Below are 17,280 nucleotides of genomic sequence, written 5' to 3'. Positions count from 1 at the left end.
ATGACGATGACGTAGTTAGGAGCTGAAAATGCACATCATAACTGCAAAGGTAAGAGCAGTTTCTAGGATTTGCTTTTTAGCACCATTGAGCTATGTGAAGGAGCCAGTGAAGGAGCCCTGATCTCTGCACTCAGAACCCACCAAAGAAACGGAGCGTCCAGTTCTGCTGCGGGAGTGCCTGGGGCTGCAGGGGGGCTGTTCGGCCATGAACGGGAGCTGGCCACGCACTCGTGCACTCTTTGGGCCTTCACAAGGCCTCCCAGAGGTACCACATTTTCTCTTTAAAATCACAAAGAATTTAAACTTTCTGAAGTGAAAGAGAAGACTGGAATTTTCATAGGAAAAGGTGAACACCAATACATCCAGGACAAAACACACCAAGATGATAATTGCGTGTGGGGTTTCTTTTCAAATTCTCAGCCTGTGGCTGTGTATCATCCATTTTGAGGTGATGCCCTCTGGCCAAGCACACTACGTGAACCGTGGAAGTCCTGGTTCAGCCATAAAGCTTACAAAATTTAACATTTTTTTCTTACATCTTGGCTTCCTTGGAAGCCAGCAGTTCATGACTTTTAGAATTGGGGGGTTATTGTTTGTTCAGAACAGAAGTTTTTAAGAGTGTATTGAGAAAGATTTGAAAAGATATCACAAGTCTATTGTAAAACTTCAGAATTCTGAAGGCAAATGATAAAACCAGTGTTAAATCTTTAATCTCAATAGAGGTTGAATTCCATTTTGGCAAATGAAGCTGATTTTTCAACACCTGGAGTTGCACTGGAGCCTTCAGCTTTTTCAGCTTTCTTCCAGCCACGTAGAACACTCAGGAAAAGACATTGATATTAAGGGAAGAAAAAAATTGCTGGTCATTCAGAAAACACGAGAAAAGTATTGATGAGCCATGTGGCCACCTTCTAGCCAGTCTGGCCAGATTTATTCCAGAAATCTGGGTGCTACAGATCTTGTGCTTATGTATGTGCTCAGGCCTTGCAGCTCCAGAGACAGTGCTGAGGTTTAGTTCCCAGCTCCCAGTGGAGGATGAGGTCAGTCAGGAAGGGCGGGAGAAGGTCCTTGGCAGTGAGAGTGGGTGGGGCCATCTCCTGTCTATTAACAAGAGCAGGAAAAGCCATTGGTCAGTCAGGAAGAGTGGGAAAAGCCATTGGTCAGTCAGAAAGAGCGGGAAAAGCGCTGGGTCAGGCAGGGCCAGCTCCTCTCCCTTCAGGAGCGAGGGGAAAGCCCTGGGCCAGTCAGTCAGGAAGGGCGGGAAAACCTTGACTTTGGTTTCCACAGACATTTTCTGCTTTTCCTCTCTGGCCCTATGGTTTTACCTCAAATCATGAGTTTTAAGTCCAGCAGACTTAGCCTGTTCTAATTTCTTTGGTAATCTCTTTTGCCTTCTTTTAACATGGCTTCATGCCTTCCAGAGAAGTTGGATTGGTCTGCACCAACCTTCATGGTGGACCACAGTATGTGTTCCACTGAAGTGCCAGCTGGGAACAAGGCTGTCTTCAGGGAAACAAGTCTGTCTGGTTGTGAGAGCCACGTTCCTCGGTAAACGATGTGAAAAATAGCACCCACACTCTTTCTGTGGTAATACTCAATCAGGTAGTGCACCAGTGCACCTAATGGGCTTGTGCAGAACTGAAAAAACATACTCCCCTACAAAAACACAGGGGGCCTCACACTGCAAACAGCATCTCCATTCCCTCAGACCTCTCCAAAAAGTCTGTAGCTACAGACAGAAATACGGAAAACTGACAAAACAAACATACTGAATTTCACTAACAAAAACCACTCACAATTTTTTAAAAGACTACACAGTATATCAGCCTCAGAGGCTGGAACAGACTGGGAGCATCTTAAAAGTATTTTAAGAGGAAAAGGATAATAATAATAATAATTAATAGTAATGACTTGGAGAGTTCTTGGTCTTTGTGGCAGGGTATGGAAACAGCTTGGCTTTAGAAATGTAAGGTTCTGGGCTTTGGAGTGTGTTGGTTACATTGTAGATTTTTATTTGTAACTGTTTCTCTTGCGTATTTATGTTGCTTGCTTGCTAAAGGTGTGGTAACTTGAATCTTTTACACTATTAATGTTGAAGATCATTTCTTGAGCTATACAGAAAGAAGTATCTAGTCATGCTGCAACCTGTTAGAAATGATCAGGCAAACCCTGTGAAATACAGTCCCTACCCCTTCTCCACTCAGATTTCACTGTTAACTAAACCACAGTGAATTTTAAGTAGGCATACTTGGCCAGTCTTGTATGTTTGCTTATTAAAATTAAGTTAATCTCTGCAAACAGAGACAGAATACCAGCAGGAGGTACACAGAGAATCGCTGTCCCCTTCCTCCTGTTTTGCTGCATTTACAACTTCTGTTGGCCAACAAATCAGGAAATTGGGATTGGAACAGAAACCTGGACTTTCAAATTCTGCAGCAAACACTGAAGTACATCTGGAATATTAAGACAGTTACAGTGGCTGGAATGAAATTAATAAGTAAAATATTTATAAGTATCAAAACAATGACATGGTTTAGATTTCCTGTCTACCTATCTGGTTTTACATCCCTCTGCTCACACATATTTTTAATGTCTTCAGCACTCTAATTTTTGTTATGTTGGAGGTCTGCACCATAGTCAGCTTTGCCTACCTATTTTCCCACTTGCTGTATTACACATTCAGCATAATGGAATTTCTCTTTTGGGTATGGCAGCAAGATACGGGATTTAAATTTGGAGGTAGAGGCTGTGAGTCTGAAACTTAGGGAATCTTGGACTTGATTATGAAGGTATGATATAGTAGAAAATGAATTTACATATTGGCCGCATGACCAAGCCCTCTTGTATTATCAGCACTGCAAATGCTTCACTGTTTCACCTTTGGAAAGCCATTAGTCTCTCTGTGTCCAAGGTTACTAATTTGAAAATAAAAAAATCTTACATTGTGTTTATTGAACAGTTTAATATTATTGGACAAAAATGTTAGTAATACTGGTAGAGGTTTTTGGTATAGATACTGTCACGAATAACATTTTAAATTAAAAAGTTAATACTGTTCAGAAATTGCTTTCAAAAAATGATAATCTAGTTTCAGCAGAATGAGGAGCAAGTGGAGGCTGAGCTACAGAATTAAAGAAACATATTCAGCCAATAGAAGAGATTTTTAATGACACATCATTATTGTTTATGGAGACATACAGGTTTTAAAAATAATTCCTGCTGATTTTGTAATAGTGAGATAATTAATTTTGTGTGAGGTGCACTGGTATTGACTCATCTTTTCTTAGCATATTACTCAATGGCAAAATTGAACTTTGGTCATAAAAATTTGAGATAAAATAAGTTTTTTATATTCTTTTAATTCCTACCTAGACTTAACGATGGTATAGAGTACACTTGTAGTTTAAAGGACAGATGAGATATTGGAGTCAGATTGCTTATGAAAATAAAAAGCATCTGTCATAACACTCAAACCAGCCTACAGTTTTGCTGTAAGGGATCTGCTGCAAGGTTACTTTATCTTTTTAGGTGAAATATACAGATTTTATTCTTTTCACAATGCATCTGTTGAGACTAAGACTTCATCTAATTAGAACCCTTAACAGTTTGCTCAGGGCAACAGATCAAAAGGTTAATGTGCAATGGTACAACAGGAAGTATTTGTACTCTTCAGCATTTTTTAAATTAACAGCATTTAAAAACAACTTAGCCCGAATCATAGCCAAACCCAATATTACATCATTTATAGTAAAACATTAATCATTAGTCACAAACCATCCAGTTGGTCTGAAAGTTCAGCTGGTGAAAAATTTGATGGTTTCAGGATTGAATAGAAATGTACTTTTAATTGTGTCCTCAGTCATGCATCTGGAATGGAAAGTCAAAGATTTTAGGGGAACAAAATTAAAAAACAAAGGAGTTCCTCTACATTTTTGAAACAAATACATTCTTGAAGCAGTTTCTGATTGCACAATTTTTGTAGGAATGGGGATAGATGATCAAACCCCCAAATAGAACTAGATTTTATCCTATGGTCTGTATCATTAATTTTCTTTGTTTCAGTTCTGAAGTTCTTGAAGCAATAGAAAATGTTATTGAAGATGTACTTAAAAGTTTGGCCCAAAAAAAAGCACCTGTTCTCACAGTGGCTAATAGATCAGATTGGAGGAACATAGAGTAAGTACTATATTTTGAAGTCCTGCCTTATATTAATATAAATTACACGAATAAACTTTGAGTATGTAACTTCCAGAAATGTTAATCATACATAGTTCTATAAGTATTAGAATCAATAAATAATTTGACTTCTCAAAAAGTAATGGACAAATAAAAAGTAATGCTTAGTAACCACTTTGCGTGAACAGGCATCGTGTGTTAACTAATAGCAGACCATAACATAAAGGGGAATGTAAAACTACTGTAACAGAGGTTAGAAAGGAAAGGGAGGTCCTATAAACAGTGATTTTCTGGAAGCAGTAGAAACCAGAAATGATAAGTTGTTTTAAAGTGAAAAAATCTGTTTTAGGCTGGAAACAATTACTAGCAATTTCATCCTCCAGTGCCCTTTCTGTGCTCTCTCTTTTCTTGCTCCACTTTTTCTCATGCCACCTTATTTCCTAAAATGATAGTGATAAACTTATCTTTTTGTTCTCAGAGAAGATGCATTTCATGTCTTTCTTACCTCTGTGTTGTGTTCTAAGTTCATTACCAGGCAAATAAAGCAAACCAAATTTCTAATGTGTTATCTAAATTTCAGACCTTATGCCAGCTTATCTAGACAGGATCAGAGAAAAAAGCAACCTGTCTTCCTTTATAACACACTTTGTGATTTGCAGAAGTTGCTTTTGCTACAGTATTTTTCCAAGGAGCTCATTTAAACTGAAAATACTAGAAACTGAGAGATTGTGTTCTATAATACAGAAGCAAAAGGATATAGGAAGACAAATCTGTTTCTTGCCTTGTATTAGCTTTGGATGTCAGTGGGTTAAAGGAAATTTAGATTGACAAGATTGCAGAGGTGCTTGTAAGTGGACACATTACAAATGTAGCAAAGTTTCCATGGGTAACACTTTGGTAGAATATTCATTTAATGAGAACAATAAACGTCTGTCAACCAAAAAACCTGAGGGGCCTGAAGGTAATCAGTTAACTGAAAGGCTTATATGTTCCAGGGAATTTAATGGTTTGTATCTTGATAGTTTGACAAAAATGTTTCACTCAAATGTCTGTAAAATTAAAATACTGTAACAAAGTTTTGCAATTTTTGGCAGTCTTCAGGGAAATGGCATTCCAGGCTAGAATAACAAATGTGAAATGTTATTTGCCATCAGAACACATAGGCAGGAAAAACATTCAAATTAAAACAAGTTAACATCACAGTATGTTAAAAATAAGACTAATCGATCACATTAAAAAAAGCTGAACCATTATTTATAGTGGAGAAACATAATATGCATTTCTGTTGAATAGTGACCTATATCCTACTTTAATACAGCTGTTTAAGAACATTAAAATAAAAACAAATGGACAAATAAAAATAAAACCAAAATGCCAGAATACAATACGAAAGGAACAAATTATAGTCAGTGGGGCTTTATTATATATATTTTTTTTAAGGTAGCCTTTTCATACCTAACCTACTCAGCTCGAATCTGCTGGGAAGGAATGAGTAGAATGAGAGAATGATTTCATGTCTGAAATGTTCTTTGTAAACATTTGTAGATGCCCAGAGAGGTATTTACCTGAGAATTATGTCAATCAGTGAGAATGCCAGACCTGAGCAGTAGAGCTTCCATTGTCCAGCTATGTCTTTCCAGGGAAAAAAAAATAAATTAAAAATCCCAGTAGTGGAAAGAATATTTTATAGAGAACTACTCTTCTGGGGTAAATGCAATCCTGGGATGAATATCCAATTTAATGCCAGTTTGCCGTTGTCTTTGTGAAATGCCTGTGGGAGCCACATTGACTGGGTTCTTCAGTGTGCTGTTTTCTGAAAGGAGTGTTCCTTATTTAACCTGAGAGAGAAATCCTCCCATGAAGTTACAGTGTATGCTGCAAGTGAAAATAACAAATACGTTTTAAATGTTGCAGCACAAAGGCAAGAAAGTTACTTTAAACCTGGCAGGCAGATGCTGCGCTGTGCTGTTACTGCTGTCACTTCACAGGCGCGCACTGTGGTGTGGTCTGCCACCCAAAGGATGCACGGAGCAAAACCTTTGACAAAGACATTTAGAAACATCCTGAGGTTTTAGATAAAATTGTAGCCATTTAACTACCAATACTTTTTTGAAGTACATACAACACTCTGAAATGAAAAAGAATGCTTTAAAGACAGGTCTTCCATATCATAAGGCACTAAAATACTTTTAAATAAAATAATGAAATGTCCTTCAGAAAATAACTGATTCTTTCAGTGAAATGTGCCCCTTCAGACATGAAATGGTGAAACAACAAATTGTGGAGCTCATTTACATTAAGCAACTGTTTAGAGAATAGGATGGACCACATTTTTGTTTTGAACACTTAATAGAATAGAATAGTTATTCTGGTAATAATTTAAGGGCGTAAATCAGATAATATTGTTGTAATATGAAATACTAACACTTTTCATACATTCTACATCAGAAAGTCACTGTGTCAGACTTGATTTGTATTCCAATAATTATTCACCTATTTTTCCTGTCATTCATTAGTTTGCTTTCCTGTTAAATAATAATTGATGATGATATATTAGCAGTAATGAACATGTATAAAATATTTTTCTTGTCTCTGCTTTGTCTGAAAACTTATGTATTTTAGGCTTAAATTTAGTCTTGAAGCATCTTCTTGAGAAACTCTTCCATGTTCTGAAAGCAGTGATCAGACGAGGGGCAGCTCAGTAGTGTTTTGAATGGTCATTTTGACAGATGATGACTATTGCCTGCCTTTTTCCTTTGGCCACTCCAACTCCACCCAAGTTGGGGGTTTCTGTACCGAGTCTAAAAAGCATTAGCATATTTGATTATAGGAAAGGGGTCTGATTCTGAATTACCTTGCAGAGAACAATTTACATATACTCAGTAAGTTTACAGTTTTAATGTATTTGCTTGCAATGTCTCAGATTTAAAGATTCTGTAGGTCTACAGATGATACCGCATTGTACTACAAAACAAATAAGAAGTGACTGTCCTAGATCAGCACAAAAATTTGGTAAGTTAAAAAAGTCCAAAAGCAGAAAACTTGTTTTCTCTTGTATTTTGGTTTAAAACTTTGTAACAAAAACAACAAACCATAAAAAATATATCATGCACAGTGATTTAGAAGTGTATGGCTAATATAAGCTGGTATTATGACCAGCTCTTCAGCTTTTCTCTTCGCTGTTATAGTGAGTGACGACAAAATCAATACAGCATTCTTACAGTTCCTGCCTTCCCTGAATGAATATCAACTGATGGCATATTGAAAAGGTCCTAATGTAAAAACATCACCCTCCTTCCACAAGCTAGCTAGTAAAGGAATCTTGGAATTCAGAAAATAACCTAATTTCTTTTTCTAACTCAGTCATTTAATTATTTGGCCTGGACAGCAGGGCATACATTTCCTCACTTAACTCCATCACATTTTTTCTGATTTTGTTAGAAATTGAATCTATTAATTAGTACAGCCTCTCTGTATTTTCACAGCATGTTACAATATATGTCTCAAAGTTTTATTTTATGAGACACATATATGGGTCAATATAAAGACAATTTATTGTATATGCATTTCTGAAAATGGATAAAATATTTTGTAATATGTATTTTTTCAGCTCTGATACTCAAAGTATTATCTATGATCTATAAGATGGTGCAGAGCAATGCTTATGCAACTAAAAGGTAACATGCTACATTTCTGTAATTTCAAATAAAGTTGTATTTTAAGAATGTTACTGTGAAAAAGCAGCCTGTAGGATGCAAACCCGTAGGATAATGTAATCCTGTATGTAAAATGCTTTAGATTGATCTGATTATCCATGCCCTCTATAAAATTCTTAGAAACCTACAGCTGTATCAGTATTATAATTACAAATACAATATTTTGTCTTGATAGAGATATCTATTATTCAGATACACAACTGTTTGGTAGCCAAAGTGTTGTGGACAATATAATCAATGACATTTCTTGCATGCTTAAGATACCTCGGAGAAGTCTACATATAGTAAGTGGCTTATTACAAATGTTTTTATCAATATTTCCAAATTATATAGATCAAACTGAACGGTGAAATATCAAGAAAAGTTATCAGTAGGATAGGAAACACGTAGCTAAAATAAAAGGTGTCATTTGTGCAAATGAAACCTAGTTGGGGTTTATCATAGCACTCAAAAGGGTTTTTTTCTTCAGAGAAAATTCATAGTTTGCTTGCTCCAAAGAGTTTGGGACAAACTGCCAGCTACAAGCACAGGACCTTTTGCTATTAACTAGTGAAGGCAGTGCTTAAACTTCAGAGTGCAAGACATCTGTTTAGCAGCATGTACTCAAACAATTTGCTAGCTTGGGGGTTAAATGAAAATTTTAAGTACATCAGAGATGTAAAAACCTTTCAGATTTACTTGTCTCTCATGCCTTAAAAGAATTCTTTTGTATCTAAAAATGCAGTTGTTGACATAATTTATTGCAATTATGCCTTTATGTCCATTGCTTAGTGCGTAACGCAACAACACTGCATAGCGTTTAAAAGGTTGATGGCAGTCTTTTCAGAAGTTTCCTGTTTTGACTGCACACTATAGTAACATAACAGCATGTAACTTCCAATTTACTGTATACAACTTTTTTTTCAGCTGTCTACAACTAAAGGTTTTGTTGCTGGCAATTTAAGTTACACTGAGGAAGACGGTACAAAAGTGAATTGTACCTGCAGTGCAACAGTATGTATTATAAAACAGTAACAGTAATTCATAGCATCTACCTTTGCAAGATACCCTGCAGTGCTTGTAGCTCAGGTTACTGTATACATTTATTGTACAAAGCTGTGCTTGTGGCAAATTGAGACATTACAACCTGGGTGGAAAGAGTTGCTCAACTGTATTGCTCAGCTACATACTCACTGGGAATATATCCTTTGGATAAGGATTTTAGCACTGCCTTCTACCACGGCAGCCTTGCAGAGGAAGCCATATATATTGTGTATCTTAGGCTTTATATCACACTGTTCTGTCAAATAAGTGCTCTGAATCAAAGAATTCTGGGCACTCTAAGCATACTTTGCTTCTGTCACACATTGGTTTCTGGCAGAGCAAGAAACCAAGTCTTACAGCCTGAGTTAACACACTCATATGGTCCTCAATGAGCTGCTTCTACTACACTGGGCAGACTCCTCCAGTAGCAACAGCACAGATGAGAGACTGAACTGACCCTCTATAATTAGAGGAAGAAATCTCTTTCTGGATCCAACTTATGTTCTCTTTTACAGAAATTTTAAGATGATACTCCATCAGCATAAGAGCTGATATTGGCTTCACGTGCCCAGAACTGTACAACAAAAGATATATAACATCAAGCTGTTTGGTCTCAGGATTATTACTATTACAGGAATTACAGATAGTAGAAGGGCTTGTATTGTCAACTAATTTTATCAGAGGTGGTACTGAGCTAAAGGGAAGTTTATAACCATGGTTTTGTAAGAGTCAAGAGCCTAACGCGGTTTGAGGAGATGAGATTCAGCCAACCTAGTCCTGAAAGATTTCCTATAGCTATGCAGAATATGAAAGCAGGAACAGAACTTAGACTTGCTGACTGTTGTCATGATTTCCTGGAAAATGTGTTCATTGTAAGCCTAAATCAGTAATTTCAAAATGGAAAGATATCCTTATCTGCCTATTATACTTTGTTTTTAGGTAGAGTGTAAAGTCCCCTGTTATTAATGCTTTTCTACAGCTCTTCATATTTTTATTTGCTGAGTTGTTCCACCCTGGCACCGGAGGTGATTTAGCAGTCAGAAATCAAAACAGACCACACACTTCAATATATACATACTCTTCTGCCAAGTTCTTCCTCCAGTTCCTGTTTTCTCATCCATATGCTTGCCAGATTGAGCCAATCCTAATATGAGATGTGAAGTAAATATTACTATGTCTTCAAATTGTTGCTCTAAAATACTTATAAAATCAAGTTATTGTTAATAAAAGAAAGGAATTAATGATCTTCCAAAAAGAATACTTAAATATTTTAAGCCTGTATTAAATTTGCAGTCTTCACACCAAGCTGACTTTTTTTTCTGGCTGAGACATATAGAAAATTAACGAGGACATTGTTATCTCTGAAATGCCCTTATGATGAACAATCTTCTGTGACAGTAGCACAAGCGCTTTTGAAAAGCATCTTGTTATAACAGGAGGACTCCCCCACAACCATACAATAGAGCAGGATATGAATGGTCAAATACGCTTCTGAAGAGGTGAAAATGTCAAGACTGATCTTGTGTATAGAAGTTGAACAGTTGTTTCAGGATGCAATTCTGTCCTTCCTTACCTAGTGTTGTTATTTTAAAATATATCATTTTCTCTGTTTAAAATGTTTAATCTTATTTTTGCTGTTTTAGGCAGTCACTGTGCCATCTAATGTTCAAGGAATTAAAAGTATCCTTTGAGCAAAAACTCTTGTTGTAGGCTGAAAAAAAAAAAAGTAAAACCAAGGAATATTCCAAGTTAAACAACGTTCTGGTAATTTTTTCTTTGCTTGCTGGCTCTGAAATCGAGTCGTGAACACTGCTTTTGGCTCCAGAACAGGTATTTTAGAGCATTTAGTTTTAATTGATTGGTGTGATGGATCATTTTACATGCAGCTAGCCTTAACAGAGAAGATTTAATCTCACATGCCAAATTTGTGTTAATTGTAGAAAAAGATGCAACTTTTCAGAGACTGCTGGATGATGACTTCTGCAATAAATTGTCCCCATGTATAATGATTACGGTATGCATTTTACATTTCATATTGTCTAGCTAGATATAAGAATGTAAATAATACTTTAGCATTGTAGTGGTGCTCGAACTTGGTCAAAAGACCGTAACAAAATTAATATGAAACATATCTAACATTATTTTTTAAAATTTTATTGTCCTCATAGGAATACAAAATACACTTTCTAAAGACTTACTTCTTCCAAGCATCTCCTTAGACTTTGGTACCTTATCACATTCATGTGCTGCTGCGAAGTAGCTGCCCCACTCAGTCTCAGAAAGGCTTGACTCTTGAGTAACCTTTTGTCCTTCAGGATCCTAGGTTTAACAAACCCAAATGAAACAGAATTTTGTGATTTTGGATTGTACTGAAAGAGCTATGGAGCCTGGAGAATTAATAGGCATATGTAAATGGAATATGCATACCTACTTGTTCTGGGACAAATGTGGCCCACAATGAGGAAGAAACATATCCCCCTATCAAGAGAGATAAGCATATATCCTGTGCCACATATTGTCTGGTTACAGTCAGAGCAGGAGCTTGTTTGATATTGTTTCATTAGTGCCATAAATATTTTTGAGAAGAAAAATGTGGCCTTCTTACACCAGCTTGCACAGATAACAGGGTACATTACACATCAACCTGTGTACAAACTGACACCTTAAATAGAGGACTGTATGATACTTTCATGGTGTCTGTAATCCAGAACATCCGCGGTGCTGTTCTCCAGCTCGTTCCTCCTTCCCTCCTCACAGACACAAAACAGGACCATAGAACTTTCCCTGCAAAATAGCTGCTGGAGAAATATTTCTGCCATGTTTGCTTGCTTTTAAATAACAAATGTAAACACATATGTACCCAAATGTTGTTTTAATTAATTTTAAACTGTCTGCTTTTGTTTTCTTTCCTTAGGGAAGAGGCGTACCAGATCTTAATACACGACTTTTGGTCAGAAAGCTGTGGGATTCTTTTCAAATTCCTATTTTCACCCTTATGGATGCAGATCCACATGGTAAATCTGCAGAGGTTCAGTGACATAAAAGAAAAGCAAAATTTGTTTAGAATGTCTTTTCTTACTTTTGTGGGAAAGTACTCAGAACACAGAGATCCAACACAATCAGAAGGTTACTGGTTTATGCAGAAAATATGTAGGAGTACAGAAGGAGTTTAAATGAAACATCAGTATTGGCTTTACATCCCCACTGAATATACCATTACCCTTGCTGCACTTTGAGGTATTATTAAGAATCTTACCTTGTACCTAAAAAAACCCCAAACCACAACAACTTATATGATACATAGCTCAGAATAAAGCTAGATTTTGAAAGTACCTGTGGTCCTAAAAATGAAGGTAAGTGTAACAGAATCTTATGATCCATTGCATGATTCCATTGATTTTAATGCGAGTTAGGCACTTGACCACTTCTAAAGGTCTCAGGAGGTCCTAGTTGTGTCTTTATAGAGTTAAATATCATTGAAAATGTTGCTCCATCAAGGATTCCAGCTGTGGCTACACTATTCCTTTTGTAAAATAAAAGAACAGGAACTTTTGTAAACGTTGCTCTGTTCGGTATAAAGAAAAATTTTTAACTACATTATGATCCTTAGGCCAGACAGACATGAAAAAAATAGATGTTTGAGCAAACTGAGTCTTTTATTGGTTTTAAAGTAGTTCACATACACTTATAGTAATAATTTAACAATCAGGTCAATAGTTTACAGTAGTGAAAGCTAGAAACTATGAGTCTGATGCTATCAGGAATAAAGCTAATCTTAAAAAAAGTTCATTGCATTCTGAATGTGCTATTCTATTACATCAGTGGCAGGTCTGAAATTTTTCTCATTTCATGAGAGATTCTATGTGAGTGTGTATGCCTTAGTTTGAATTCAGAATCTGAATTCAAACACACACAAAATGTAGAAAATTTCTTATCTGTCTACACTGATCCCACCTGAAATTAGGGAGGTTGCTGCAAAATAAGAAGCAGCTGTTCAAGCAATAGTATTAAGAGATACAGATTACACAGGATAAAGACATACACTTTTTGTGATAGGTGTTGGAAAATGTGTACAAGAGCTGATTATCCTTGGTTTTGAATTGATTATGCAGACAGAGTGAAACATTTAACTATATAAAGGTGACATATTATGCTTAAATTCTGATTGTTTTGACATACTCTAAAAATAATTTTAAAACATGAAGAACCTAAATCATAAAGCTCTAACTGTTACATGATAAAATTGAATTCTTAATGCAATCTTTTTAAACATGCCCAATGTGCAGCTAAACAGAGACTTGACATTTGGTATTCTGCAACCTAGGTGTAGAAATAATGTGCATCTACAAATACGGATCTGTGGTGAGTATAATTTTTCCACTTCAAATACACTGTTTTGCGTCCCAGCCTTGGAGCAGGAATGTATGAAATGTTATAGCCTTTGTTAGAATGGTTACTGCCTTGTATCATTTTGTTTCAATATGAAGACACAGGTGTTAGGCCTTGTGTATCTGCAGAAAGGGCTTCTTGCAACAAAAAGAAACTAAGTAACAATGGCAGGTGTTTCATTTAACTATATTTCACAGTTTTCCCCTGCTGCACAGGGACAGGCAGTCAAAACAGAAAAATGTTCTGCGTTTTGCTTTGCTTCTGCCTTAGAAGAGAAATGAAGGCTGGAGGGGCCCTGGGAGGAGGAGGAGGAGGACATAACCTGGGAGATGGGTGATTCTCCGCAAAATCATGTTATGTTGGTAAAGATTTTGTTTTGGGGTGAGAATTTGCTTGTAGATACATGTGTTAGTGTGGAACGTTATGGAAGAAGAGGCAAAGGGAATAAGAAGGCATTATTATATTACATTGCTAAAAGACATGGTACAGGATGACAATGTGGAAGGCAGAGGGCAGAGGCAGATGTGTGATCCATTTAGTAGAGCATTGGAGAAAGAACATTCAAAGTAAAAACAAAACAAAAACTTCAGAAAAGTGCCAGCAATCAATGATGTCAGAGTTCAGATATATGTCACAACATATGCCTCAAGGACATCCAAGGAGACAGAACTTCCAAGTCTTCAGGTGAGCTGTCACGCCTGCAGCTCTCCTACAAAGGTGTGTAAACTGCTAAAACACCATATTCCAGGATTAAATGAAATCGTCGGGTTCATTTGAATGTTTATTTTGTTCAGTTACAGAGCAACAGGTGTATCAAGTGAAATAGAATATGTCAAGTTCATTACAAACAATGAACTTTACTGTATTCCTTTATGCAACATGTAATTTAACTGTGATACTTTGCTGTAGGGTGCTATAGATGACAAAAGTTTTCACGGATTCTAAAATGCAACCTGACAAAATCAAGTATTACACCACCACCACTTCTGGCTCAGAAAGTTGGAGTCACAAACCATTGGGAGCAGGGGGAGTATCCTGAGAAGTATCATTAACTGCTTATTTGGTTTTACACTTTTCCCTAAGATATTTACTGTAGCCATGATACTGGACCAGATGAATCTTTGTTTGGGCTGGTTTTATGTGATGTGGTATTTTCCAGTAGAAAATATCAGAGACTTCCAGATTTGATTGCTCTTCCTGGTTTTTTTTTTTGTTGGTTTTTTTGGGGTTTTTTGGGGGGTTTTTTGGGGGTTTTTTTGGCAATCAGACTCATATTGACAGTAACAAACAAAACAAAATTATTCAAACTAGACCAGCCTAAACTGGACTAATTTAGAATCTGTCGTAGGCTGAAGGGTGTAAATCTTAGCAAAGCAATGGTTTCCAGCAAGGGGACATAGTCAGTTTCAGTTGCACTATGTTCTCCTATATCATTCTGATAGTGAAAATGCCTAATTATCTTTGCAATAAAATCTGACCATGACCTTGGAAGGCATGTATCTCAGGTAATTTAAACTAAAAGTCACTGAATGTTATAGTTGACCTTTCTTATTTTAGTCAATGTCTTTTGAGGCCCATCATCTCACCGTTCCATCTATAAAGTGGCTTGGTCTCCTTCCATCTGATCTTGTAAGGTTAGTTATTTCCCCAAAAGAAACAGAAGTATTCTTTTGTTTCATAGACAGGAAATGCACTCTGACTTAATGCACAAAAAGACAACTGACACTTGAGTCTGTTATTCTTTTAATACAACATTTTGGCTTAATATACGGAAATAAATTGAAATAAACATTTTTAAATACATGAGAAAATTTAACAACTTTTTTTCTTTTCAGATTAAATATATGCAAAGATGTCCTGATTCCATTTACAAAGCAAGATCAAAATAAGTTAGCAAGTATACAAAAGAGACCTTACATTGCTTGTCAGCCAATGTGGAAAAAGGAAGTATGTATAAACCCATTGTTTCCTATTTCTTACTCTTCACAGGACAAATCCTATTGTCTGCAGTCCTGTTCCTCTTTATGGTGATAAACCCTTAGTACAGTGGAACCAGTAAGGTTTGGCAGCCCTAAAGGAAGGCGAGACTGAGAAAGCGCGTAGCCTGGGATGTGTCTCTAAACCAGTGGGCCTCCATGGCTCACAGGCCAGAACTGGCAGCATTTTAAGCTTTCCTGCCATTAGCCATCTGATGATCACATGGGATTGTACTGCTTTCCTAAATATTACAGAATATATTATGTCTTTACAAGTAGGGGAATGCTTACAGCAGTTACTTACTCAGTACTACACCTCTAATCTTGCCTGTAGCTTTTAAAACATATGTCAACTCAGGCCTATATTGTGTGAAGTGGTTAGAAAGGAAGAAAAGGTAACATGTACCTTCTTCCTGTTTATACTTGTAAATTGTTCCTGTTACTGTAAAGTACACACCAGAGAAGACATGAGCATACGATACAATGAATCTCAGCTTAGTGATAGGGATTTTGCAGCATCATTTCCAGTAATACTAACTTTACAGTTCTACATGCACATCCAATAAGTGTAATTCTTACTTAAATAATTACCTAACCCTGGACCAGGCTGTTACAGCATCACACTTTCTTTTTTTGTTCTTTGGTTTTTTTTAGCTGGAAATTATGGCAGCATCTAAACTGAAGGCTGAAATCCAGGTTTTAACTTCTCTTTCACCAGATTACCTTTCAAGAGTCTATTTACCAAACAAACTGCGATTTGGTGGATGGCTATGAATGCAAATGAAGTGTTTTTCTTTATACTGATTTATTTTGACTGCTCTTAGAAGAAATGCAGAGACAGAGGAATATGCTTCAGCATCTCATTATCACTGTAGCTAGATTATGATCATCTCTTTTTCCTCTCTCAAACTGTAAGAGAAATAACTTCTTTATTTCTTTTTCATGAAACATACCAGTGTTTCCATTCTGTGGCTTCTGCAACATTACAATGCCAAATGTACATACATAAAAGGATAATACGTTCTTTCTGGCCAGAAAATGTTAAGTTCAAAAAAGTATCAGGGAATTGCTTTGCCTTCTGTCTTGAAGCACAAGATGATGTTGCACTGACCTTTTTATTTTTGAAGAGAGTAAAAGACTTTCTTAACAATTTATTGCACATGACTCCTTTTGGAAATTATTTTAAGTGCAGCATTGTGGCATTTTGTGTTTGCTGTAAATTCAGACTGAAAAGTCAGAGATAATTCTTCATTACTGCATCTTTCAAGCAGCTATAAATGTTCCAGCAACTAAATTACTATGTCTCCAATGAACAAGTAAGCAAGCAGATGTTACTGATTAAGAGTTTAATAAACAATCCTGTTAATGATGCACATCATAACAGAATCCCATTTTCATTTTATTTAGTTGGCTCTAAAACGGTAAAAAGGAGCAGGAAACTGTGGTGATTAAAGCATACAATAAATTTTACGTGAGGAAACCACATCGACTGCATAGAAAATACTTCCAAAATTGATTACAGAGTCATCAGTGTGGATCTCTCAGTATTTTCAGCAGACTTCTCTACTTGGGAGGTTTTTTTACTAAAGTTCCTCCGCTATTATATTCAAAAGGAATTTAAATTCCTTTTTATTGAGTGCCCATTAATTCCCGGTGCCCGGGTGCACAGCCAGCCCGGCCTGGAGCCAAGCCCAGCCGGCGGGGCGAAGGGCCGGCTCTGCGGCAGGGGGCAGCGCAGCCCCCGGGCCCTGGCCCCGCGTATGGGCCGCGCACCGGCCGGCCCCGGCGGCTCGCTCCGTCTTCGGGAGAGCGGGTGCCCGAGCGGGTGCCCGAGCCGCGGCCCAGCCAGCGCCCCGCCAAGGGCCAGCGCTGCGCGGACTCGCCCGGGGGGCGCTTCCCGCGCTGCGCCGCCTGTGCCTGACCCCGCCTGGCCGAGGGGCGCGCAGCCTGTCTCCAGCGCTGCTGCCCGCCGGGGACCGGCGGGGCCCGCCCCCTCACCC

The 17,280-nt window shown here is 37.3% G+C and overlaps 1 protein-coding gene across 1 annotated transcript; it reads left to right on the top strand.

The window, feature by feature from the left end:
- The first annotated feature begins 1,450 nt into the window (after positions 1–1,450).
- Positions 1,451–17,196, top strand: SPO11 (SPO11 initiator of meiotic double stranded breaks). The gene is made up of 13 exons (XM_005235993.3): positions 1,451–1,548; positions 4,063–4,176; positions 7,100–7,188; positions 7,787–7,853; positions 8,068–8,176; positions 8,799–8,885; positions 10,559–10,595; positions 10,820–10,929; positions 11,830–11,929; positions 13,240–13,277; positions 14,862–14,938; positions 15,140–15,251; positions 15,935–17,196. Exons 1-13 carry the CDS (start codon positions 1,451–1,453, stop codon positions 16,052–16,054), a joined length of 1,158 nt encoding a protein of 385 aa, XP_005236050.2. The 3' UTR covers positions 16,055–17,196.
- Positions 17,197–17,280: the final 84 nt, after the last annotated feature.

The sequence above is a fragment of the Falco peregrinus genome, chromosome 9 (assembly GCF_023634155.1).
Source record: "Falco peregrinus isolate bFalPer1 chromosome 9, bFalPer1.pri, whole genome shotgun sequence".
NCBI classification, from domain to species: domain Eukaryota; kingdom Metazoa; phylum Chordata; class Aves; order Falconiformes; family Falconidae; genus Falco; species Falco peregrinus.
The sequence above is the reverse complement of the archived record's forward strand: the minus strand, read 5'-3'. Positions and strand labels throughout refer to the sequence as shown.

Bases quoted from the DNA above. Each gene is read 5' to 3' on its own strand.
- SPO11 (XM_005235993.3), top strand. From the start codon at position 1,451: ATGGTGGACCACAGTATGTGTTCCACTGAAGTGCCAGCTGGGAACAAG. The intron at 10,596-10,819 runs GTATCCTTTGAG...TTAACAGAGAAG, and splicing joins TAATGTTCAAGGAATTAAAA to ATTTAATCTCACATGCCAAA. The intron at 10,930-11,829 runs GTATGCATTTTA...TTCTTTCCTTAG, and splicing joins CCCCATGTATAATGATTACG to GGAAGAGGCGTACCAGATCT.